This window comes from Cuculus canorus, chromosome 7 (genome assembly GCF_017976375.1).
Source record: "Cuculus canorus isolate bCucCan1 chromosome 7, bCucCan1.pri, whole genome shotgun sequence".
Classification (NCBI taxonomy): Eukaryota; Metazoa; Chordata; class Aves; order Cuculiformes; family Cuculidae; genus Cuculus; species Cuculus canorus.
In genome coordinates this window covers 33420228-33441012 of record NC_071407.1, presented here as the reverse complement: position 1 = coordinate 33441012, position 20785 = coordinate 33420228, and the positions used below count along the sequence as shown (strand labels likewise).

Sequence of the window (20785 nt, the reverse complement as noted above, 5' to 3'; positions counted from 1 at the left end):
TTGTCAGCAAGCCTGGAATACACGCTCAGTCATTTAAACAGAACAACTGAGGAAAAAAAAGACAATGGTGTACTTCCAAAAGAGAACATACACAAAGCAAGTTTTTTTTCTTAATATTACTGATTTTTGGATTATCCCCAACTATGTACTTAGATACAAAGCAAAATTTATTCTTTATTTATATACACTTGTGGTCATGATACAATTGATCATAACGCACATTTGAAGGCGCAGTAAAGAAGAAAATTCACCAACTGACCCTTGAGGCCATGTTTCATAGAAGAGTTTGGGTTGGAAGGGATCTTAAAGATCATGCCACACAAAGGCTTGGCAGAAACACTGACGCACATCTATGCATCTCCCTCTGCCAGCAGGCTGCCCTGCCCCATCTCCCAGCTGCTCTCAGTCTCACATGCTCTCCTCCCCCCTCCACCAGCTCCACTCGGACACTCGCACTTTCCTTGATGCTTGGCTGGAGCTACGGCTGTGGCCAGACCCTTGGTGGGCTTCCCCAGCTCTCCTCAAAGGACACAAGTGCCCTAAGGACCTCAGCCACTTCTCCCACACTGGAGCCCGGTGTTCCTGCCCACTGTTCCCTGAAGCCTGGCACAGGGCTGGGGGCAGGCGGCTGCTTGATGGCTCTCCCAGTGCACGATACAGGTGCAGTGGTGGCCAGGAACTGGTTTCCAGCCAAGGGTGGTCGCTGCTACCCCAACCAGTCAGGAGGACAGGGAGAGGCAGCAGGATTGGGCTGGACTGTTGGAAGAACACAGGGTTTGCGGGAACATGGGGCATCCACTAGCCTGGAGAACGCCTGCATCTCCCTCCATTCAAGTGGAAGCCCTCACGGTCCCATCACACCATGTCTCACTAAGCCAAGTTCCGACTGACATCACCATGCTTCCACAGAGATGTAAGCAGAGCATAGAAACAAACATGGTGGCAAAAACATCCTCTTGAAAGCGCTCTTACACGTATCCTGTTTTCATCCAGCGTGGCCCCAAGCAACAGCAATCAGCTTCTACAACTGCTCCTAAGAAGCAAAGGAAGGTAACCAACCTGGAAACCAAGATAAAAAGTGATAAAGCAACGTGAAGAAGGAAAAGGTGTTATTAAAATTGTCTGTGATTTAAGTTTGGTGTATTTGATGAGAAAAGAAACTCTGCAGTGTAATACAGTACAGTACTACAATAAATTGATGTAAACGATTGTGAGAGCATCCTCTATTGTGATGGCCTTGAGTTGTCTCCAAGAGCCCCTCTACCTTGCTTCACAAGGCAAGAGACAACAGAAAGCTTCAGATCCACGATGCAGCTGGCAAGGACAGTGTATTAATATTGTTATTACAATATTAATATTGTTATTAGTGTGTTATCCTTACCGTATTTCAATAATTACTATTAATTTATGAGATGTATGTATTACGCTAATGTTCGGTAAGGTTATTTGAGGTTAGTTTAGCTTAGGGTAGGTTATGTCAGGTCAGGCGTGTATCTAAGTCACTTAACAAAATTGACTAACAGCCCTCTGGTCTGAGCCATATGCTGGCATTAAGCAGGGTACGGCCTCAAAGGGCAGTGAAGTATATCCAGTCCAAACAATTAAACACATACTTGGTCATTTTTTAGTGACTAAACAGAAAAACCTGCATCCTTCAAACACCTGCCCAAGCCCTCCTGGATCCTTAACCCATACTCCCCAGCAGCCGTGCACACTGTTAGCTGATGTGGAGTTGGCATTTATCTCCTCACTGCGAGGAGATGCCTGTGCCTGGATCAGCCTCACATATACAGCATTCCTCCTGCTTCTCTCACAGACCCCTTTAAAAACACTTTTTCCTCCATTTCCCCATTATTACTACTTATCTGTTGGTCTTTCAGGGCTTACATTCACTGCATCCCTCAGTTTTGTTCACAGGTTTCCCCTCTTTGGGGAAACTCATAGGGCAAGTGCACCTGGAATAAAGGCATGAAGAGTGGAAAGTCTCCCAGCCCTTCCAGACAACTCCTCCCAGTAGGGCAGCCTCATCAGGGGCAGTCACTGGGCTGTTTTCCAAGTGGTAGTATCTCTACAGAGCATCCATCCCCCCAGGAACCCTCTAGAGCCCCCCAGGAACCCTGTAGGAACTCCTCTAGGGACCCCTCTAGAGTGACCAACAGAAAGATTAGCCAGGGGTTGCATTTGTCTGAAATAAAATACATTCTTAATTAGCACAATGGTAGAAATTCATCACTGGGACACGAGGAAAAGTTAATCTTACAAATCCAGATAATTATGTTCCCTTTGACCTGGCCAAGTTTGATCAGCAGCACTGGCAAGGTTTAAAATACAGGAAATCAATTTGAGTTTAGATACATGATAATTTTTTTTTTTCTGGCTTACACTGTGCTTAAGGTAAATGAGAAAACAAAGCTATTTTAATGGGATTCCTTGAGAAGCCATTTCCTTACAGAATAATTTTGGGTTTTATTTGTAGAAGAGTAGTTGACACATTTCATTATAGCCTGTAACCTGAAATACGTATTGTGCTCTGTAGGAAAGACTATACCACTAAATGTAAAAAAAAATAATAAAATGTAATGCAGCAAAATACAGAGCTGAGGCAATCAGGTAAGTTGCTTGTTGGATCCTGCGCATATTCCGTGTCTTTTGTAGCAAGTACAGCTGGAGACTGGAACATCTCAAACTGCCAGAGATACTGCACTAGAGCAAAGCTTTGATTCACTTACATTTAGAGCGTTCTTACTTGAATGATCCTCTCATTTAGGAACTTCTGACCTCCAAAGACTATCCTGACAGGAGCCTGTTTTGTAGTAGAGGATATTAAACCTTGAAAACTTCCATTTTATAGGAAATTGCTGAATTTCCAAAGGAAAAAAAAAACCTGTTGTCCTGCAGTGACCTACAGTACTGCCATTTTCATGGGAACAGTTGGTTTAAATGAATAAATAACAGAGCTAAATCTTCATGTTTGTTTAGGGCCACATTATACCATGCTGAATAAGAAAAGCACCTATTCCTCTGCTTGAATGCATCTCCACTTTGAAAACACATTGTACCAATTAAATGGGTGTTTTCTTAGAAAGCAGGTGTGGCTACTAATTTTATTATGCTTTCCCTGGGATACATTTTCTCTGAAGCTACTTAGGTGATTAAATCCTAATTATGAGCAGTATTTATGCCGCTGAAGGCAAAATTTATGAACATTAAAAATGGATTGATGGCAAAGCTGTACTAAAAGAAGTATTGCTTTGCATTTGTTTATGCAAACCCAAAAATATTTTAGGATAATTTTATTTAAGATATAAGAAAAAAATAGGATTTAAACCAATGACATTATATTAAAGTGATGATTATTTCAGGTAGTTTTGATCACTGCATTCTCTTTAGAATTCTATAGCACAGTAATAAAGAAGAGTTTTCATGGGCATTTTAGGGAAAGAAAGTCCATCTGGAAAAATACCCAACTTGGCTAATAATCTTAAACCAGATCTTTTAATGTTCCTTATTTTTCAATGTCCAATTCACCCTCCTCACTTGAATTCTCTGTGCAGCATCAGCACAGTAACATAACACCATTTCTTTAACATAACACTAGCTAAGATTTTATCTTATAATAAGAAAGCAAGAAAAAACAATAGATCAAAAGTCAATAAATATATCCCTCAATAGATTCATTTTACTTTTAGCAAGGCAGAGTTACAAGGTTCAGTCGCAAAGCGACAGCCAGGATGAATATTTCACTGCACAAATCACTGCCATCTTGGTCACTCTGTTTTCAGGTTGTTTTGCTGCTTGGGTTTTATATTAAATGGTCTGTCATTCCCAGTCTTTGGATCCTGAGCGATTTGAGCTGCTCAGTTTTGACACCCCAGGAACTCCTTTACAAACACACAATCATAACAACAAAAGCATCATTAAAACTTGCATGCAAGATTGCCAACAAGCAATATTCGCTATCGATTATTTCTGATCTTGGGAAATAACAGTTTCAGTTTTTGTATTGAGGTTCCCTCCTAGAAGAAAATCCACACAGCTTGAACATACGAAGAGAAAACTACGCAATTTCTGCACAGACAGAAGTATCCCAAGAACAAGCTGTTGTAACAGCCTTGTCCAGAGCGGGGGGATCTGGACCCAGCATGCTGAAATGCGGTCAGGTCTCCATCTGAAACAGTCATCCTAGTGATTAGCACTTCCTAGAAGCGATGTCAGAACAAGGAGGAACAGCAAAAGCCAAGAACTTGGAGGGGCTTGATGAAGACCTGCATTTGCATCTTTTGATAAATATAAAACCCATTTGAACATCGAACAACAATTTCCCATCGAGGTTAGGGTATGTTTTTAATCCTTCAGCGGCAGTGGCACTAACATAATTTATGAGGGACCAAAGAAAGGTCTTTTCCAACTTTAATGTTTCTATTATTATTTCCAAAGATGTATTGGTCTCTTATTTTTGGACTCAGCTGTTTTTTCTGGGCAAGTAAGAGCATGACATGCATCATGTTTGATAGGAAAACCAAACTAATCTCATGATTCAAAGGATGCCACTCTCTGAGAGGACCAAGCGTGGGCACTGATCTCTTGTCAGGACTTAAGCTGTTAAATCTTCATACAGAGGGCTCAGAATCAAATATTCTGAAGTGGACACTGAACTGCAGCCCTCCTTCCTTCCTATTCCTGGTTTCAAAGATGCTGCACCTCAAATGCACCAGTACGCACAGAGCAGAGGGAAGACGTCCTTGTACATCATCCTGCATTGCCCCTGCACTAAAGGGTAACCACAAGTTGTTTCCTACCACTCAAGGATCATTTGAGTGGGCTCCTCTTCATTTTTATTAGAGCCTCCTTGGGGCACCGTGAAGCAAAACGGTGGTTTTCACAGTGCTTTGTCACCATCGACTGCTGCACGTGTCAATACCACTTCTCTACAGTGCCATAGCATGATAGGGATGGCAAAATGAATGGTACCAGAGATTCACATGCAGAACACTTGTTTGATTATGGACTTTAAGGGCACTATATCGTCTTTCAAAATCGCAAGTGATAACCAAGCTTCAGAGAGCAGCATTCAGCTTTTCTGCCCAGCTGCTTGTTCAGAGTGGCAGGCACCTATATGACACAAGTTCTACTTGCGTTTGACTTCAGGGAAGTCAGGAAGCAAAGTTTTTTCTCATCTTTCTAAAGTAAGATACACTCAACAACACAAGAAAAGTCATTACTTTCTATATAAGACTATTCTCTATAGCTTTATGCAGTGTTTTTTTTTTAATATTCCCATAAGTGAAGGGAGTAGATGAGTGAATTCTGAGTCTTATTAAAGCATAGTAACGTATGCTCTTAATTTCTTAGGGAAACATTTTGGTTAAACTAAATAAATAGATAACATAAGCAGAAAAGTGAGCAGGCAGACAAATGAAAGGCAACGCAAGAAAACAAAAGGAGGCTGACTTGCTCACATAGTACCACAAATAAAATCACTCTTTCACAGGATTAAGCAAGAGAAAGTGCTATAACATATAGAAAATTAAACAGGATATATAGTTATACTCTAAAAGGCTAAACCAAAACAAGCAACTGAACTAGTACCCCCTTACCTCACCAGCTTAAAAGGCAGAATTTTGGCTGAGAGGGAGGGAGGCACTTTTATCCCTCTATGGGTTTCATTCCCCACCTGGTAAAGGGCATGTAATCCATCTGCACTACAGGTGGCACCTGTGGAAGCAGCAGGAGCCCAGCCCTGCAATGAAAGGTGTGACCCTTTTTCCACCTGCCCGCATGAGTTTTTAGTTTTAAGGTTTCATGACAGTCGTTCTGCCCACTCCTGCTTACCTATTATCCTAATAGGAGAACGTTCTTACTTAACTGTGGTGGTGTTAAAAGACTTCAAAACAGCTGGATCAGAGTGATTACTATGAGCATTTTAAAAATAGAATTGGCACTATTTACAGAAGCGCTAATGACAGAAAAATGTGTGAAATTTCTCCCTTATGTAATGTTTATTGAAAGAATTATATGATTTTTTTTTAGAGGAACTTTTTAAAATAAACACAGGCTTTTCTCTGTAGGCTTTATTCTTGATGAAGAAGGCATGTGACTTGTAGCAATCACAATGATATTCCTTTCATGGTGTTAAACGTGTTGCAATTATAGCCATTACATTCAGTAAAGGGCTTTTAATAGGAATGTAGCATCATAGTACATTGCCCCCCCTTGTTTCCATGCCTGAATTAGGAGCGTCTTATATTATTTGCCTCCTTTGCAGTTTTATGATAATTGGAAGCATCTTTGTTTAGAAACAATTTTCATCAGCTCACTGAGAACACACAGTCATAAAGAATGTAATGCCACTTCAGGCAGTTCTATTTTTATTTGTATGATCATCATTTCATGCAAGGGGTAAGAAGACAGAAAGGGAGCCATAAGTAATAGCTATCAGTAGAGGATAACATAGAGAGATTAACTGCAGGATCCAAACTGCTTAATTGAAGTGTGAGATTAAGAAACAAAAGCTGAAATATTATCTTCAGTTTCCCTCATATTAGTTTTGAAACATTATAAAATATACAGCTCGTGCTGCTTGGGAATGAGAATTATAAGTCGTTCCTCAAAGGACAGTCATTCACTTGCAAAACTGAAGTATTTGAGAACAATTGGATGAAATAATTCCCAATCTAAATCCTTTGATAAAAAGAATAATCCTGGATTTTCATAAAGAATTTATTAGATTAGAAGAGGTATCACATCCCGCAGGTAAATGAATGCCTTGACTGTTGAGTGTGAATGTGATTTTGATGAGACACAAAATAAGTGGTACTGACTATAAGAAACCCTGATGAGTTTGGGTCAGCATTTGTAACTCCTTAAAGTTAAAGATGATTTCATGTCTGGTGAAATGAAAGAAAACTTCAGTCTTTTGGAATCCATGCGAAAATAGAGAATATGCAAAAGTAAACACAGATGGGAAAAGACAAACTCTTCCAAACACAAGAGTGGTTGCTCTGCTTTTTGCAAGTTTCCCTGTGCTTTTGCGAGTCTCTGCTCACAACCAGATGAAACAGGGTCATGCAAGCCTCATCTTTCCAAGGCTGCAATATGCCTATTATGTAGCATCTTATCCATAGTCTAGGCAGTGGTCACCTATGCGTCGATCAGCTGATTTTCCACCATCATATGCTTTGAAGTGCAATGTGCATGGATGTTCTTCAGGTCTGAATACATCTCCACAACAAGAGACAAGGATGACGCCCTTTCAGGGTGTTTGGCGTGCAGATTGCTATGTTTACTTTGCTTGTCTTGTACCATCCCCTCCCGGCAATACTGGGCATTAGCCAGCTATCATCAGGCAGGATGGTAGACTGGACAGACTTTGTCCTACTGACATGACATTTCTGGCTTGCATAAGGTTTTTCTCCTGCTTTCCCTAGAAAGAATAAAACCTTCTTACAGCTTTTCTTCCTTTTCTAATTTAAGAAAATCATCACACCTGTTGTATATTAACGCATTCCTGGGACAAACGGACGTGCATATAGCATCTCCAAGACCTTCCGTAGTAAAATGCCTGATTGTCTTTTAGTAAAATATAAAACAGAAAAAGAATAATGGAAGACAGAAGAGGAAAACATTGAAAAAAAAGGAAAGAGTAATGAGTTCTTCATGATTTCAAGAACAGTCTGTTCTTAATAGCCTCTTTGGTCCCCTTACAGGTATAGTTAACAGTTATATCCAAAGGGGTCTTGAATATATTATTGTAAGAGTTAGCTTTTGATTAAACTTTCTCATTTCAAAAACAAAGTGAATCTCTGTTTCCCTGGAGACCAGGATGTGCAAGAAGGCAGAATTTTCTCTCTGTTTCCCTCTCCCATGTTGAACCACTGCAGAGCAGTTTATAGATCATACTTTTTTCTCCCGCAGGATTAGTATCCATTACTAAATGGACTTTCTCACGAGGTGACTGTAACTGTGCCTCTGGAGTGGGTAATCTGTGTTGATACCCTTGTTGTACAATAGTTCACTGAGGGAAACAACATCTTTCAGTGCACAGTGCTTCCCACTCTTTCCTGCACTGTATCTTGGAAACTTCTTGGAAAAAGACTAGGATTCTATGCTATGGATTTGATTATCCAAATATTAGTGGAGAATGAGAGAGAAATGACAACTGAACAGCAGACAAGTTGAAGTCTCTTGTTGGCATCTTTCCTACTTTTCCTACAGAATGTGAAGAAAAGAGAAAGGAAGGAGTGAAAGTTGATAGCTCAGAGATTTGCAGTATATTTAAAAACAAACCTATCCCTAAACAAAGCAAAAATTACTGTCGTGTATAAAAGCGTTCTGTCATTTTATATGAGAGATTCTTTCTGATTTCTCAAGGAGATATTCTTTAAGAACTATTCTTGCCTTTGGAAAACCATTCTTAAATTACACCCTTCAATTATAATTCATTTACAACTTTCAGGTTCTTTTAAATAATGACTGGCTCTGAGCATATTCTCTGAAAAAGTACAGTAACTAATATATCCATTTCAAAACACGTTCTGAAAGAAAACAACGTGAATTTTAAATTAAAAGTTAGGAAGCAGCATCTCAGAAATTATGGAAGTACTTACTGGTGGTATAACAGATACAATCTAATGGCTAAAGAGCTGTCACTCACCGTGACTCACTGCAAAGTCTGCAGTGACTTGGGATGAGTTCCTTTATTGAAGAGCTCTGCAGCAATCCCAAGTTTTCTCACCCACAAAAGAGCAGGAACTCTCTAGAGCTAGTGAGGTACACACACGGGTTATTTAGGCAACACGGCATTTGCGTTGCATTGTGCTGCACAGAACATAAACGCGGCATAAGGCTCACCCTTGAGTTGCAGTACTAGTGTGCCGGCTAGAGTACTAGGGACTAGTTTAAGATGAGCTTGTGAGAAACACCTATTCACTGGTAAGATATTGAAAAGGCCAAAGTCTTCGAAGCAAAGGCAATAACATTTTTATTTGACAATTCAGTGCTGAATCGGATGCCCTTCTAAATAAGGCATCCCATCTTACAGAAGCAGCGGGTATATATACTGGTTTTAGACAAAGCACAGTGTAAGTGCCCAAAGAATGTTTATTTTTCTAGGTTATCCAACCACATCTGGAGAGTCCCTTCAAGTTCTCTCTTGACCTAAAACAGCTACATCTTACAAGACAACTAAGCATATCAATAAATTCTTGCAACTCAAGAGAGTGTTCATTCTTTCAGGTTATTTATCCACGTGTGGAGACTGTCTGCATATTATTTCTTGATATAAGACAGACTTATATGACAAGATAATTAAATATACAAACCAGCTGCAGCAAAACTGATCAATTAATTCTCACAAGCTGAAGTACTAGTGTGCCAGCTAGAGAACTAGGGACTAATTGAAGATGAATTGAAGTGCTGAAGTACCAGCTAGAACACTAGGGACTAATTTAAGATGAGCTGAAGTACTAGTGTGCTGCCTAGAGCACTAGAGACTAATTTAAGATGGGTTGAAGCCCTAGTGTGCCAGCTAGAGTACTAGGGACTAATTTAAGAAGGGTTGAAGTGCCAGTGTACCCACTAAAGTACTAGGGACTTATTTGAGTTGAAGTCCTAGTGTACCGGCGAGAGCACTAAGGACTAATTTAAGATGGGCTGAAGTGCCAGTGTGGCAGCTAGAGTACTAGGGACTAGTTTAAGATGGATTGAACTACTAGTGTACCCACTAGAATACTAGGGATGTATTTGAATTGAAGTCCTAGTGTACCGGCGAGAACGCTAAGGACTAATTTAAGATGAGTTGAGGTCCTAGTGTACCAGCTAGAGCACTAGGGACTAGTTTAAGATGGGTTGAAGTGTCAGTGTGCCAGCTAGAGTACTGGGGACTAGTTTAAGATGGGCTGAAGTGCTAGTATGCCAGGTAGAGCACTAGGGACTAGTTTAAGATGGGTTGGAGGGCTAGTGTGCCAGGTAGAGCACTAGGGACTAGTTTAAGATGGGTTGGAGGGCTAGTGTGCCAGGTAGAGCACTAGGGACTAGTTTAAGATGGGTTGGAGGGCTAGTGTGCCCACTAAAGTACTAGGGACTTATTTGAGTTGAAGTCCTAGTGTACCGTCGAGAGTACTAAGGACTAATTTAAGATGGGCTGAAGTGCTAGTATGGGGGGACTAGTACTAGGGACTAGTTTAAGATGGGTTGAACTACTAGTGTACCCACTAGAATACTAGGGATGTATTTGAATTGAAGTCCTAGTGTACCGGCGAGAGCGCTAAGGACTAATTTAAGATGAGTTGAGGTCCTAGTGTACCAGCTAGAGCACTAGGGACTAGTTTAAGATGGGTTGAAGTGTCAGTGTGCCAGCTAGAGTACTGGGGACTAGTTTAAGATGGGCTGAAGTGCTAGTATGCCAGGTAGAGCACTAGGGACTAGTTTAAGATGGGTTGGAGGGCTAGTGTGCCAGGTAGAGCACTAGGGACTAGTTTAAGATGGGTTGAAGTGCTAGTGTGGCAGGTAGAGTACTAGGCACTAGTTTAAGATGGGTTGAAGTGCCAGTGTACCCACTAAATTACTAGGGACTTATTTGAGTTGAAGTCCTAGTGTACCATTGAGAGTACTAAGGACTAATTTAAGATGGGCTGAAGTGCTAGTATGGGGGGACTAGTACTAGGGACTAGTTTAAGATGGATTGAACTACTGGTGTACCCACTAGAATACTAGGGATTTATTTGAAAGGAAGTCCTAGCGTACCAGCGAGAGGACTAAGGACTAATTTAAGATGAGTTGAGGTCCTAGTGTGCCAGGTAGAGCACTAGGGACTAGTTTAAGATGGGTTGGAGGGCTAGTATGCCAGGTAGAGCACTAGGGACTAGCTTAAGATGGCTTGAATTACTAGTCTACCAACTAAAGTACTAGGGACTTATTTGAGTTGAAGTCCTAGTGTACCAGGTAGAGCAGTAGGGACTAGTTTAAGCTGGGTTGGACGGCTAGTGTACCCACTAGAGTACTAGGGATTTGAGTTGAAGCCCTAGTGTACCGGCGAGCGCATTAAGGACTAATTTCAGACGGGCTGAAGTTCCAGCGTCCCCGCTAGAGCACTAGGGATAATCTCAGACGAGCCGCTTGTGCTTTCAAGGATCAGAACGGGCTGCCGGCACACAATTGATGACTGGAAAGCTCAGAGTACCGCGTGCGCGGTCTGCGGGCGGCGAGGATGCTGCGGGGCACGCTCGGCCGAGAGGAGGAGGAGGAGGAGGGTCGGCAGGAAGGAGGAGGAGGAGCCGCCGGGGGGCGCTGTGCCCGCCCCGCCCCGCTCCGCCCCCCGGGGCTGCGGCTCCGCTCGGAGCGGGCGGCGGGCGCTGCCGTGCGGGGACGGTGAAGGGAGGCGTCCCGGGGGGTGGAGGAGCCTCGCAGCGCCCGGTGCCGCCCGCGGAGCCGGCGGGGAGCGGCCAGCAGGGCATGCCATCCGCCTCGCCCCGATGTTTCACTGGGGCAAGTGGAAGAAGAGGATGGGAGCGAGCGCCTCCTCCTCCAAGAGACCCGTCTTCGACGAGAGGGAGGACGGTGAGTGCGAACCGGGGTGCTCAGCCTCGGGATGCCTTATCCTGCCCTGCCTCGGGATGCCCTACCTTGCTCTGGGATGCTCATCCAGCCCTGCCTTGCCATGCCCAGCTTTGCCCTGGGATGCCATGCTGAGCCCAGCCCTGCCCCGGGGTGCTGAGCCCAGCCCTGCCCCGGGGTGCTGAGCCCAGCCCTGCCCCGGGGTGCTGAGCCCGCTCCTGCCCCGGGGTGCTGAGCCCAGCCCTGCCCGGAATTGCTTAGTCCTGCCCTGCCCCGAGATGCCCAGCCTTGCCCTGGGATGCAATGCCCAGCCCAGTCCTGCCCCGGGTTGTTTAGCCTTGCCTTGCCTGGAATTGCTGAGCCCGTTCCTGCCCCGGGGTGCTGAGCCCGTTCCTGCCCCGGGGTGCTGAGCCCACTCCTTCCCCGGGGTGCCCATCCCCACACCTGTTGAGCCCCACTCGCCGTGGGCTGCCCGGTGTGAGCCCAGGGGAGCGGGCGGTGGATGGGGACTGCGCCCCGGTGCGGGTTTGGGGTCCAGGTCTGGCTGCCTTACGGGGCGCAGGAACTGCGGAGCCTCCAGAAACGGTGTATCTGTCCTTAAAACAGTGGGTAATTTGGAGGCAGGCAGCAAGGGGACAGTTTAGCCACGAAGTTTCAATCTGTGCAAAGAAATCTCTGCTTTTAACTCAAAGCAAGCGCAGCTGGCCGTCAAACTTATGAAAACTACTCGGCATTGGAAAATTCTACTTTGGGCTTTTTTAGTTCCCAAATATGTGATTTTCTTTAGAAATACATCATGAAATCCCACAGTTGCGTTAGACTTCTTGGATGCAGGCTGAAATTTCAGAGGACTGAAGGGGAGGAAACTTTGCCTGTGAGTGGGTAAAGACTCAGAGATGTGTCGGGCCAGCAAACAAGCTGCTGAGAAGCTGGGAGTGATGTGCTTCTGATGTGCTTAGAACTCTGGGACACCAACCAAGCACTGACAAAAGTCGACGAGTGCTCGGTGTGCTGGAGGTTTGCACTATATAAACTCAGGTTTAAATATATATATATATATTTAATTTGAGCCTTCAGGGCATGGTGGTGTTCTGGTTTACATGAGCGCTGGCTCTGCTGGCATCCTTTGGTGAGGGTGATCAAACCTGTGCTTGTTTGTGCTGCTTCAGAAAGCTGAAAGGGTGTTAAATCAGGTTAACTTTTACCGGAGAAGCAGCTAGTTGATATCACCAGCAAGTATTTATTAGCAATGCAGAGTATGACATTGAGTTGTTAACCCTGATGTACGGAAAACATCTGTTAGAATAATACTTAAGGGGTGTCCTGTGACTGAAATGCACAAAACTGCTGTTGGAAGGAACTGCAAAATCCATCCAACCACTGCCCCTTTGTACTAGCGGTGTGTATGAGACTGGGTCGATGTGGCTGCTGGGTGTGTGCTGCTCCCGGGGGCTTCAGCAGAATTTTGTGCTCGAAGGGAAAAAATGTATTTCATCTTGGATGTGGTGGGTCAGCAGGAAGAGCAAATGAGCCGAGTAGAAATGCTTAAATTGGACGCTTTACTACATAATTCAGAAAACCTTTCATTCTGAACCAAGCCTGTATGAAGTCAATAACAAGAAATTAAGCCGTGCAGGTGAATGACCATTGACAAAAACCCGATAACATCTCATAAGGCATTTTCAAGCATCGCTTCTAGTGGAGACTTAATAGGATGCTACTTTTTTAATATTGCCTGCTTTTTCATCATTGCTTGCTAGTGTGTGCTCAGTGCAATTACAGTGTTGTTCTGGTGAACTCATATTTACTGGCACGGCATGGTTGCTATGGAGATCTCTTAAGACATTCCAATAACTTCCTTACATAAAGAAGCCAGTTCATACTTTGATTTTGCATGTGACATAATGTAGTCCTGACAATTTAAAGTGAAATAAATTAAGATAGATTTTTTTACCTATGAAATCTTACCCATAGGTGGTTCTGTGTGATGGATATACAAGAATGAGCCTTACTGTCTAAAGCCAATGGTTAATCCATTTTAATTTTGACAGGGTATATGTAAATAGAAGATCGATATTTATTTTAGTGAGTAGTAACACAAGACCCAGTATTTATTCTCAAATAAATCAAACTCCAAATGTGTAGTTTTTTAGGGTCAGAAACCCCTTTCAGCCCTCTTGATGAATTCAAGACTGAATTCCTGCCTCAAATCAAGCCAGTGTGGCTAAGGCAGAGCATGGTCAGGTTTCCCAGGGTGGGCAGTGAAATGTTTGCTCTCGGTATGAAAAGCCTGGCCCTGGAGGATTATCTGCTGTTAACCTTACAGTTAGAAATGGTCCTTTACCTCCAGTCTGTGCCTGTCTAACCTCAGCTTCCTCTTGTTGGATCTCATTTTGATAATCTGGGGGAGCTTTTGCTGTCATGCCCGTCTCCGTGTAGCTGCAGGTTGGGCTCGTGCCTGCCCGGCGTCCTTGTTGGTGGGTTGTCTGGTTTGAGCTCTCTGAGTCCATGACTCTGAGAGCAAACTTCATATTCCTGAGTCTGTCCTGTGGATCCTCTCTCAACCCTCTCTCTTTCTGCAGTATGGTTTTTGCCAATGTTGGGGCTGGACTGGGATGGAGCCTGGGGCGGGTTGGTGCTGATGCAGCCTGCGTGCAGCACTGGCTCATCGACCGTCCAGGGCGGGATGATGTGGAGCCGTGCTATGGACAGTCACACACAAGCTATCCCGCTCCCCTCTCCTAAGTTTCCTTTCCTAAGTGCTGCGTCGTCCTCTTCCCCTAGTTTTCCCCTGGTTTAGGTAACTTCTCTTGACTGCGAAGTCCAAATGTGACCGGTCCTTTGTGTTTCATCAGTGCGGGGACAGTGCATCTGTGTCTTTCTGACGCCCTTTTTGTACTGTGCGTGGCTGCGGGATGCACGTTTTGCTGTTTCGTGTTTGCTGTTACGACCTTTGAAATATTTCTGAGCATTTTGGAGTTGCGATTCAACTCCTAGAAGAGCTGATTTTGAAAGGAGAGCGTCTTATGTCTTTTATGTGGGCTTCCAGAATCACTGGTATGTGAGAGATCTGTTCCCCTCGCTCTGTGAGCATCAGCTTGTTCCATTTACACAGAAAACTCGGTGCGTGCAGTATCTGCTGGGTGCAGGCTCCAGGTTGCCCATCTGGAGAAGGCGCCTGGTGATTCCTTTCTGAAAGCTGATCTTTGGCAGGTTATGTGGTACCTCGTTTCTGAATGGAGGAGGTTAATGAATTGAGAAAGGAGAAAATAAAGAACAATAAGGGAAAAAGAATTAAAAGGGCTGAAATGAGTAAAAGGCAAAAGAATAGAAGGGCTGCAAGGTTGAGCACTCTTGAAGTTGTGGTGTGCTGGAGTGAGGCGACCTCAGCAAGCTGCAGTGAATCGTGGTGGGCTTGTAGATCCATTGTTATCACCGTGTGCTGTTTTCTGTCAGGAAAACCAGGCCTTTGTCTGTAAGGGCTTTTTAGGGTTTCTTATTTATATCTGTAAGAACCTTTTAAAAGCTTCTTACTTGGAAATTGTTTGCCGGCACAGAAGGCGGCTCAGTCCAGGTGCCAGCTGCTGCTCTGCCTGTTGCGAGCCACTGCCTCTCGGTGGCAGGGCACGAGGCACAGGAATCCCCCAGCGAGGCAGTCACAAGGCTTGGTTTGCAGGTGGGTGGAAAGTACTTTCTGTTGTTGTTCTGGGAAATAGCCAAGCAAGATTTATTGACACCTCCCCCCCCCTTTAGGTATTTGTTTTATTTTATTTTTTTAATACTAAGTGGGGGAAAAAAGTGATTGTCAAACCAACTGAAGTGGTTCAACCCAAGCGTTAAAAGAAGTGTTTAGCAGAGTTGGAAGGACTTGGGAAATGGGGCTGAGTAATAGGAAATATAAGGCACACTTACGCTTAGCGCTGTTAGCGTTGCCTGCAGTTGTGCTGTGAGAGAGATGGGGAAAACCACAGTGTGATGGATCTTTATATGCAACTATATCTAAAGAGAAATTTTGAGTGCGTTTTGGTTGCGGCTTCTCCCGAATCAAAGTGCCTTGCTAAAAAAGTGTATGTAAATATACATGAGAATACGTAAAGCCATCTGCTGCTTTCTGCTGGGCTGTTCCTGCCTTTGCTCACACAGAGGTGAATGGTCAGGCTTTCTACCTGTTTCCTGACACCGAATTAGATTTCCAGCTGGTTTACAAGGTTTTAATGCTGCATCACAATTTCTTTCATTTTGATTAGTATTTTGTCTCAATCACTGTTTTAGCCATCCCTTATTTGACTCTCCCTGCCAGAGTACAGATGGCTTTTTGCAAGGGAATAAGTGCAGTCTCCTGGGCTTATCCTGCTAGCATCAAAATGAAGTTCTTAAAATAATTCCCGGTTTTATAGCCTACAGGTACAGCTCTTCCAGTAAACCAGTCTGCCTCAAAGAAGCGTCTGTGCAGGGTTAGCCTTTGCGTCAGGTGAAGTGACTCTGAGTAGTTCTGTTTCCCCACCTCGGGGAACAATCTCTGTTTGAAATTCTTTGGCTGGGATAATACCTGGGAGAGGAAAAAAAAAACCCAACTGCGATGGCAACTGGCAGCATTCGGGAGGCTGTGCAGGGCGAGGGGTGCCGGGGAGAAGGGCAGCTCTGTCCTGGGAGGGCACGAGGCTTTAGGGCTGTGGGATGTGTGCGTGCCCCCTCCTGCCTGGAGCTGGGCTGCCTTCAAGACCTTTGGGATGGCTTCTCTTGGCTGCAGGGCACCATCCTCTACCCAGGACGATGATGCCTGGCGTAGCTGCCATCCCATGGCCTACACGTGTTGGTAGACGTGGATCTAAAACTTAGAGAGCTGCTCTGTGAATGCCCACTGCGAGTTTCCAAGCTGAGGAATACTATTCTGTAAAACCGTGGTAAAAGAAAGAAACTGTTATGCATCCTGAAGATGATTCGTAACGGTGCAGTTTGCTGAAGTGCTTCGGCTTTAGAGGAGTGCTGGGCTGGGGGGCTTTTGAAGCCTGAGCTTTGCTGGAGGGACAGCCCCTGTGCTGCCTCCCTGCCATAGTCATCCTCGCGGGGAGCACAGGAGGCTGGAGAGCCTTGGCAGCTGCACGGCACAGCGCCCGTCCCCATGGAAACGGGTGAGAAGCTGCAAAACCTGGGGGAACATGCTTAAAATAATCCCCATTTTAATTTCAAACCATGTGTTGGCAGGCTGTAGGGTTACACACACACACATACATCCCCCCCCCTCCGGAGTATGCATCCCCTCCTGGCTCACCCTGGTGATGTGGTGAGCAAAAACTGGAGTGCTTTGTTTGTGGAGCTGTTTGATGTACAGAGAATGAACTGTGTGTGCTGTGCTGAACCTGCCTCTTGCTCCTACCTGTCATCCCATGGCCACCTTCTGCTGAACCTGTGCAAGGGGGAGCGGCGGGGGGGCTCTCAGACCCTCGTGTCCTGAGCAACCTACATCACTTTGAAGTCAAGAGCTCAGTCATCACAGGTTGGCAAGCTGTTTAGAATAGAATCATAGAATCACCAGGTTGGAAAGGACCCACTCGATCATCGAGTCCAACCGTTCCTAAAACTCCCTAAACCATGTCCCTAAGCACTTCATCCACCCGTTCCTTAAACACCTCCAGGGAAGGTGACTCGACCCCCTCCCTGGGCAGCCTCTGCCAGTGCCCGATGACTCTTTCTATGAAGAATTTTTTTCTGATATCCAACCTGAACCTCCCCTGGTGCAGCTTGAGGCCGTTCCCCCTTGTCCTGTCCCCTGTCACTTGGGAGAAGAGCCCAGCTCCCTCCTCTCCACAACCTCCTTTCAGGCAGCTGTAGAGAGCAATAAGGTCTCCCCTCAGCCTCCTCTTCTCCAGGCTAAACAACCCCAGCTCTCTCAGCCGCTCCTCGTAAGACTTGTTCTCCAGCCCCTCACCAGCTTCATTGCTCTTCTCTGGACACACTCCAGAGCCTCAACATCCTTCTTGTGGTGAGGGGTCCAGAACTGAACACAGTACTCAGGGTTACTGGAGTTGGGACCTTCAGGGAAACGAGGGCACGTTGTGGTGTGTCGGAGCGACAGACGAGGATGGGGAACAGTGCCTGACCTCATCATGCGTCCCTTACCTCTGTGATGACCCAAACCCCTCTTGACAGGTTTGCCCCAGATCTGGAGGCATCCCAGTGCGGTGCCAGGAGAGGGACCCTGGCAAACAGGGCAATCTCCATAGGAACCAGGAGATTTCCCTCCACTTGCTGCCCTTTTGTCCCCCTCCAGCGGGACAGCCAGCATGACCTGCCTGGGTCTCCTGGTCCCTGGGGCTGCTCTGGCCACGCTCCTCCTGCTGGGGTGGGCTCACCAGCGGGGTGAAGCTGCCGAGGGACTGACTCCTCTTGCCGCTGGGTGCCTGACACGAGTTCTCCCACCTGGCTTCGTCATCTTGGTTGGGCAGGGATTTTAAGCCCTGGGTAGGAGACATTTTGATTGGAAAGCTGTGGAATAATGCCGGGTAAGTGGGCTATAAAATCCCAGATCCTATTTATTTAGGGTCAGATGCAGATGCGTTAAGCATCCGTGCTCTGCAAGTTACTTATTAAAGTAATCACTGATCAGATTGCAAAGCAAACTTTTTTCATAGCCTGACTTTTATGTGCCTGTGGGTTGGGAGCACAGATGCCTTTCCCTGTTATTTAAAAACAAGAGAAAAAAGCCTTTATGTACTATCGAAGTGGTAACTAAGTAAGTGGGGGAAGGAGGGAGTGGGAATTACAAGGAGGTGTCAGAAAAGCTGTATTTAGTATTGTCAGCGGTGCTTTGTTTTTGCTTTGAATCTTGCTTCCCCCAGATCCGAGGCTTTTTGTGTGTGCTTTGCCCGGAGACAAGCCCCTGCCGCACGCTGCCCTCCAGCCTCCCCAGCAGAGCCGATGCTCCTTGCTCAGTCACCGATCTGAAACTTTTCCACGTGCGAAGCTTCTCAGTGTGCCGCGTAACGCAGAATTAGGTTAAACCCAGAGAACTCAGTAGCTGCCAGTCATGTAAGCGTGTGGTAATAAACACAAGGTTTGCATTGCTGGCTCTTTTTCTCCTTCAGAAATAATTAATAACTCTGCTGTCACTCTCTGTGCTGAAGGCCACGATCTGTTCTCAATAGTGCTGGAAGAAATCTGAAGAAAAAAACATTCTGCAGTTGCACTGGTGAAAAGGGACAAAACGGCTCCCTTTCAACACTGAAAACTGCAGTTGGGGAGAACCATTGCATTGCTTATCTAAGACTATGCTGGACGCTCTTTGGTGGTTTGTCCTACCCCTGGCATCTTCTGGAGGTTGGGGAGGAAAGATCTTGTGAGGCCTCAAGGCACTCATGTGTCTGTGGGAGATCTAAAGAGAAGATGGGGGTAAAACAAACCCTGAGGGCAGTTGAGGCTGTTTGCAAGAAGCTAAATAAGAAAAAACTTAACAAACGCAACTGCAATTCATGGGACACTGACTCATAGGGAGGGAAAAGGGCAACCAAGAAAAAGTAATCATAAGTACACTTCAAGTAAAATATTAGACCAAATTAATACTTCCTATTCTGTAAAGGCACCAGTCCTCACAACAGGCTTGAAATGAGGTTTCTGTGAGTTCACAATAGCATGCAGGAGCACGCGCTCAGGATCGAAACAGCTTACTGACCACGTTCCTGGCGCTGGCATGGTGACCTTCCCAGCTCTGCTGGCATGGCCACCAATGCCTGTAGCTGTGCTTTCGGGGGGTACAGGTCCAAGGGAATGGAGCTGATGGTGCCGGGTCACTTGTAGACACCAGCAGTGGCAGCTGCTGGCCAGGAGAGCTTGCACCATTGGCGCCTGGCTGTGAAGGCATCTCATGCTGTGGCTGGCGGAACGTCAGTGTCTGTCACTTGACAAGTAAAACCTTCCCAGAAATGAAAAAAAAAACAAGTTGCTCTTTTTGCGGTCTGGTACTTTTCTCATAGGAAACTCAGGTTCTGAAGTGGTATGCAGGTTAAAATGCCTACATCTGGGTCAGGGCTGTCCTGGTGGGGAGTGGTGGGCAGTGCATTGGCTGCAGGAGGGGGGTGTACTGTGGTGCGAGCTCACGAGTCCACACAGGTAGGGGGATAATGTGTTTCCTTTTGAATATCACTCTATTTCATGTGAGAATGCCTGAAATTGAGTGTGGTGGGTAACATTGGTGTAGAACAAAGATGGTCACTTGTCCCTGCGTCAGGACTTGGGCTTTCCACTCAACTGTGGCTGAATCTCCATGAGCCTATTTGGACATAGACGGGAAGGGGAAGGTGCTGAGCCCATCGTTCGTGGTCAACCTGAGAGATGTAAAAGCGGATACAACTTTATGCATTCTTTTCCATGGACCTACTCTCCAGCAGCAGTTTCAAACACTGTGTCACTCAGCAGTCTATGAAATGTTTTGTAGCTGTGGTTTTTATGTGCGGTTTCTACCACCTTGTCCTAGGATCCTGTAACGAGGCACCTACGTTAGTCATGAATAATGACTTCCTGCTGTGTGATGTGGCTACAAGTTCCAGAGAAGGAACACCGTGTGTGGTGGCAGTAACAGGAGGACGGCGGATGCTGTATAAATCCGAGATGCTGCATGTGCCAGTGTGTGGATAGGTACACAGCGGGAGAACGATGACAATATCTAATCTCTAGTTTGGCATTTATCTTCTGAAGTAAAGAAAGGTGGGATAGCTCGCGAGTGGCTTAGCTTCTGCTAACAGGAGAAGATAAATGTCAGTGTCCTTTTCCCCTCTCCCACTGTTCTTCAGGAATTAAATAGCTTTAGGTGACGGTTATGGAAAATTGAAAGTGCTTAGGATGTGTGGGAACAGACGGCTCTGAATACTGCTAAGCAATGAGATATGACAGTGTGTGAATGTTGATATGCTAATTTACATCTAGTCTGTTGTTGGGGGTCTTTTCCGATACCTGTGACTAGTGAAGAGGTGCAGGCACTGAATGGTGTTCTGGATTTGGTGGCTTGCTGGTTTGATTTTGCACATGGCTCATGGTTAGCCATGCTGTGTAATTAAATTAAACGGCAATGTAATGTATTTACAGATCAGCTGACCATTCTGGAAGCCGATAATTTTCATTTATTATTCAAAAAAATAAGCTTTCTTGGTTCTAATGGCACCAGCAGAGAGCTGGTGGGTGATGGTGCTCTGCGTAGCTTTCAGGTTAACCTGGAAAAGGCTGTTCCAACATTGAAAGG

The 20785-nt window shown here is 45.2% G+C and overlaps 1 protein-coding gene across 2 annotated transcripts in view; it reads left to right on the top strand.

Annotated features, from left to right (window-relative positions):
- The first annotated feature begins 11314 nt into the window (after positions 1 to 11314).
- Positions 11315 to 20785, top strand: part of STK32C (serine/threonine kinase 32C) — a 99777-nt gene continuing 90306 nt past the window's right edge. The window contains exon 1 of one of the 2 annotated variants that reach the window (XM_054072066.1): positions 11315 to 11556. In XM_054072066.1, the coding sequence (XP_053928041.1) occupies positions 11452 to 11556 (105 nt within the window). In that variant the 5' untranslated portion in view covers positions 11315 to 11451. The remainder of the gene's footprint in view (positions 11557 to 20785) is intronic. The other variant, XM_054072065.1, reaches the window with a different exon arrangement.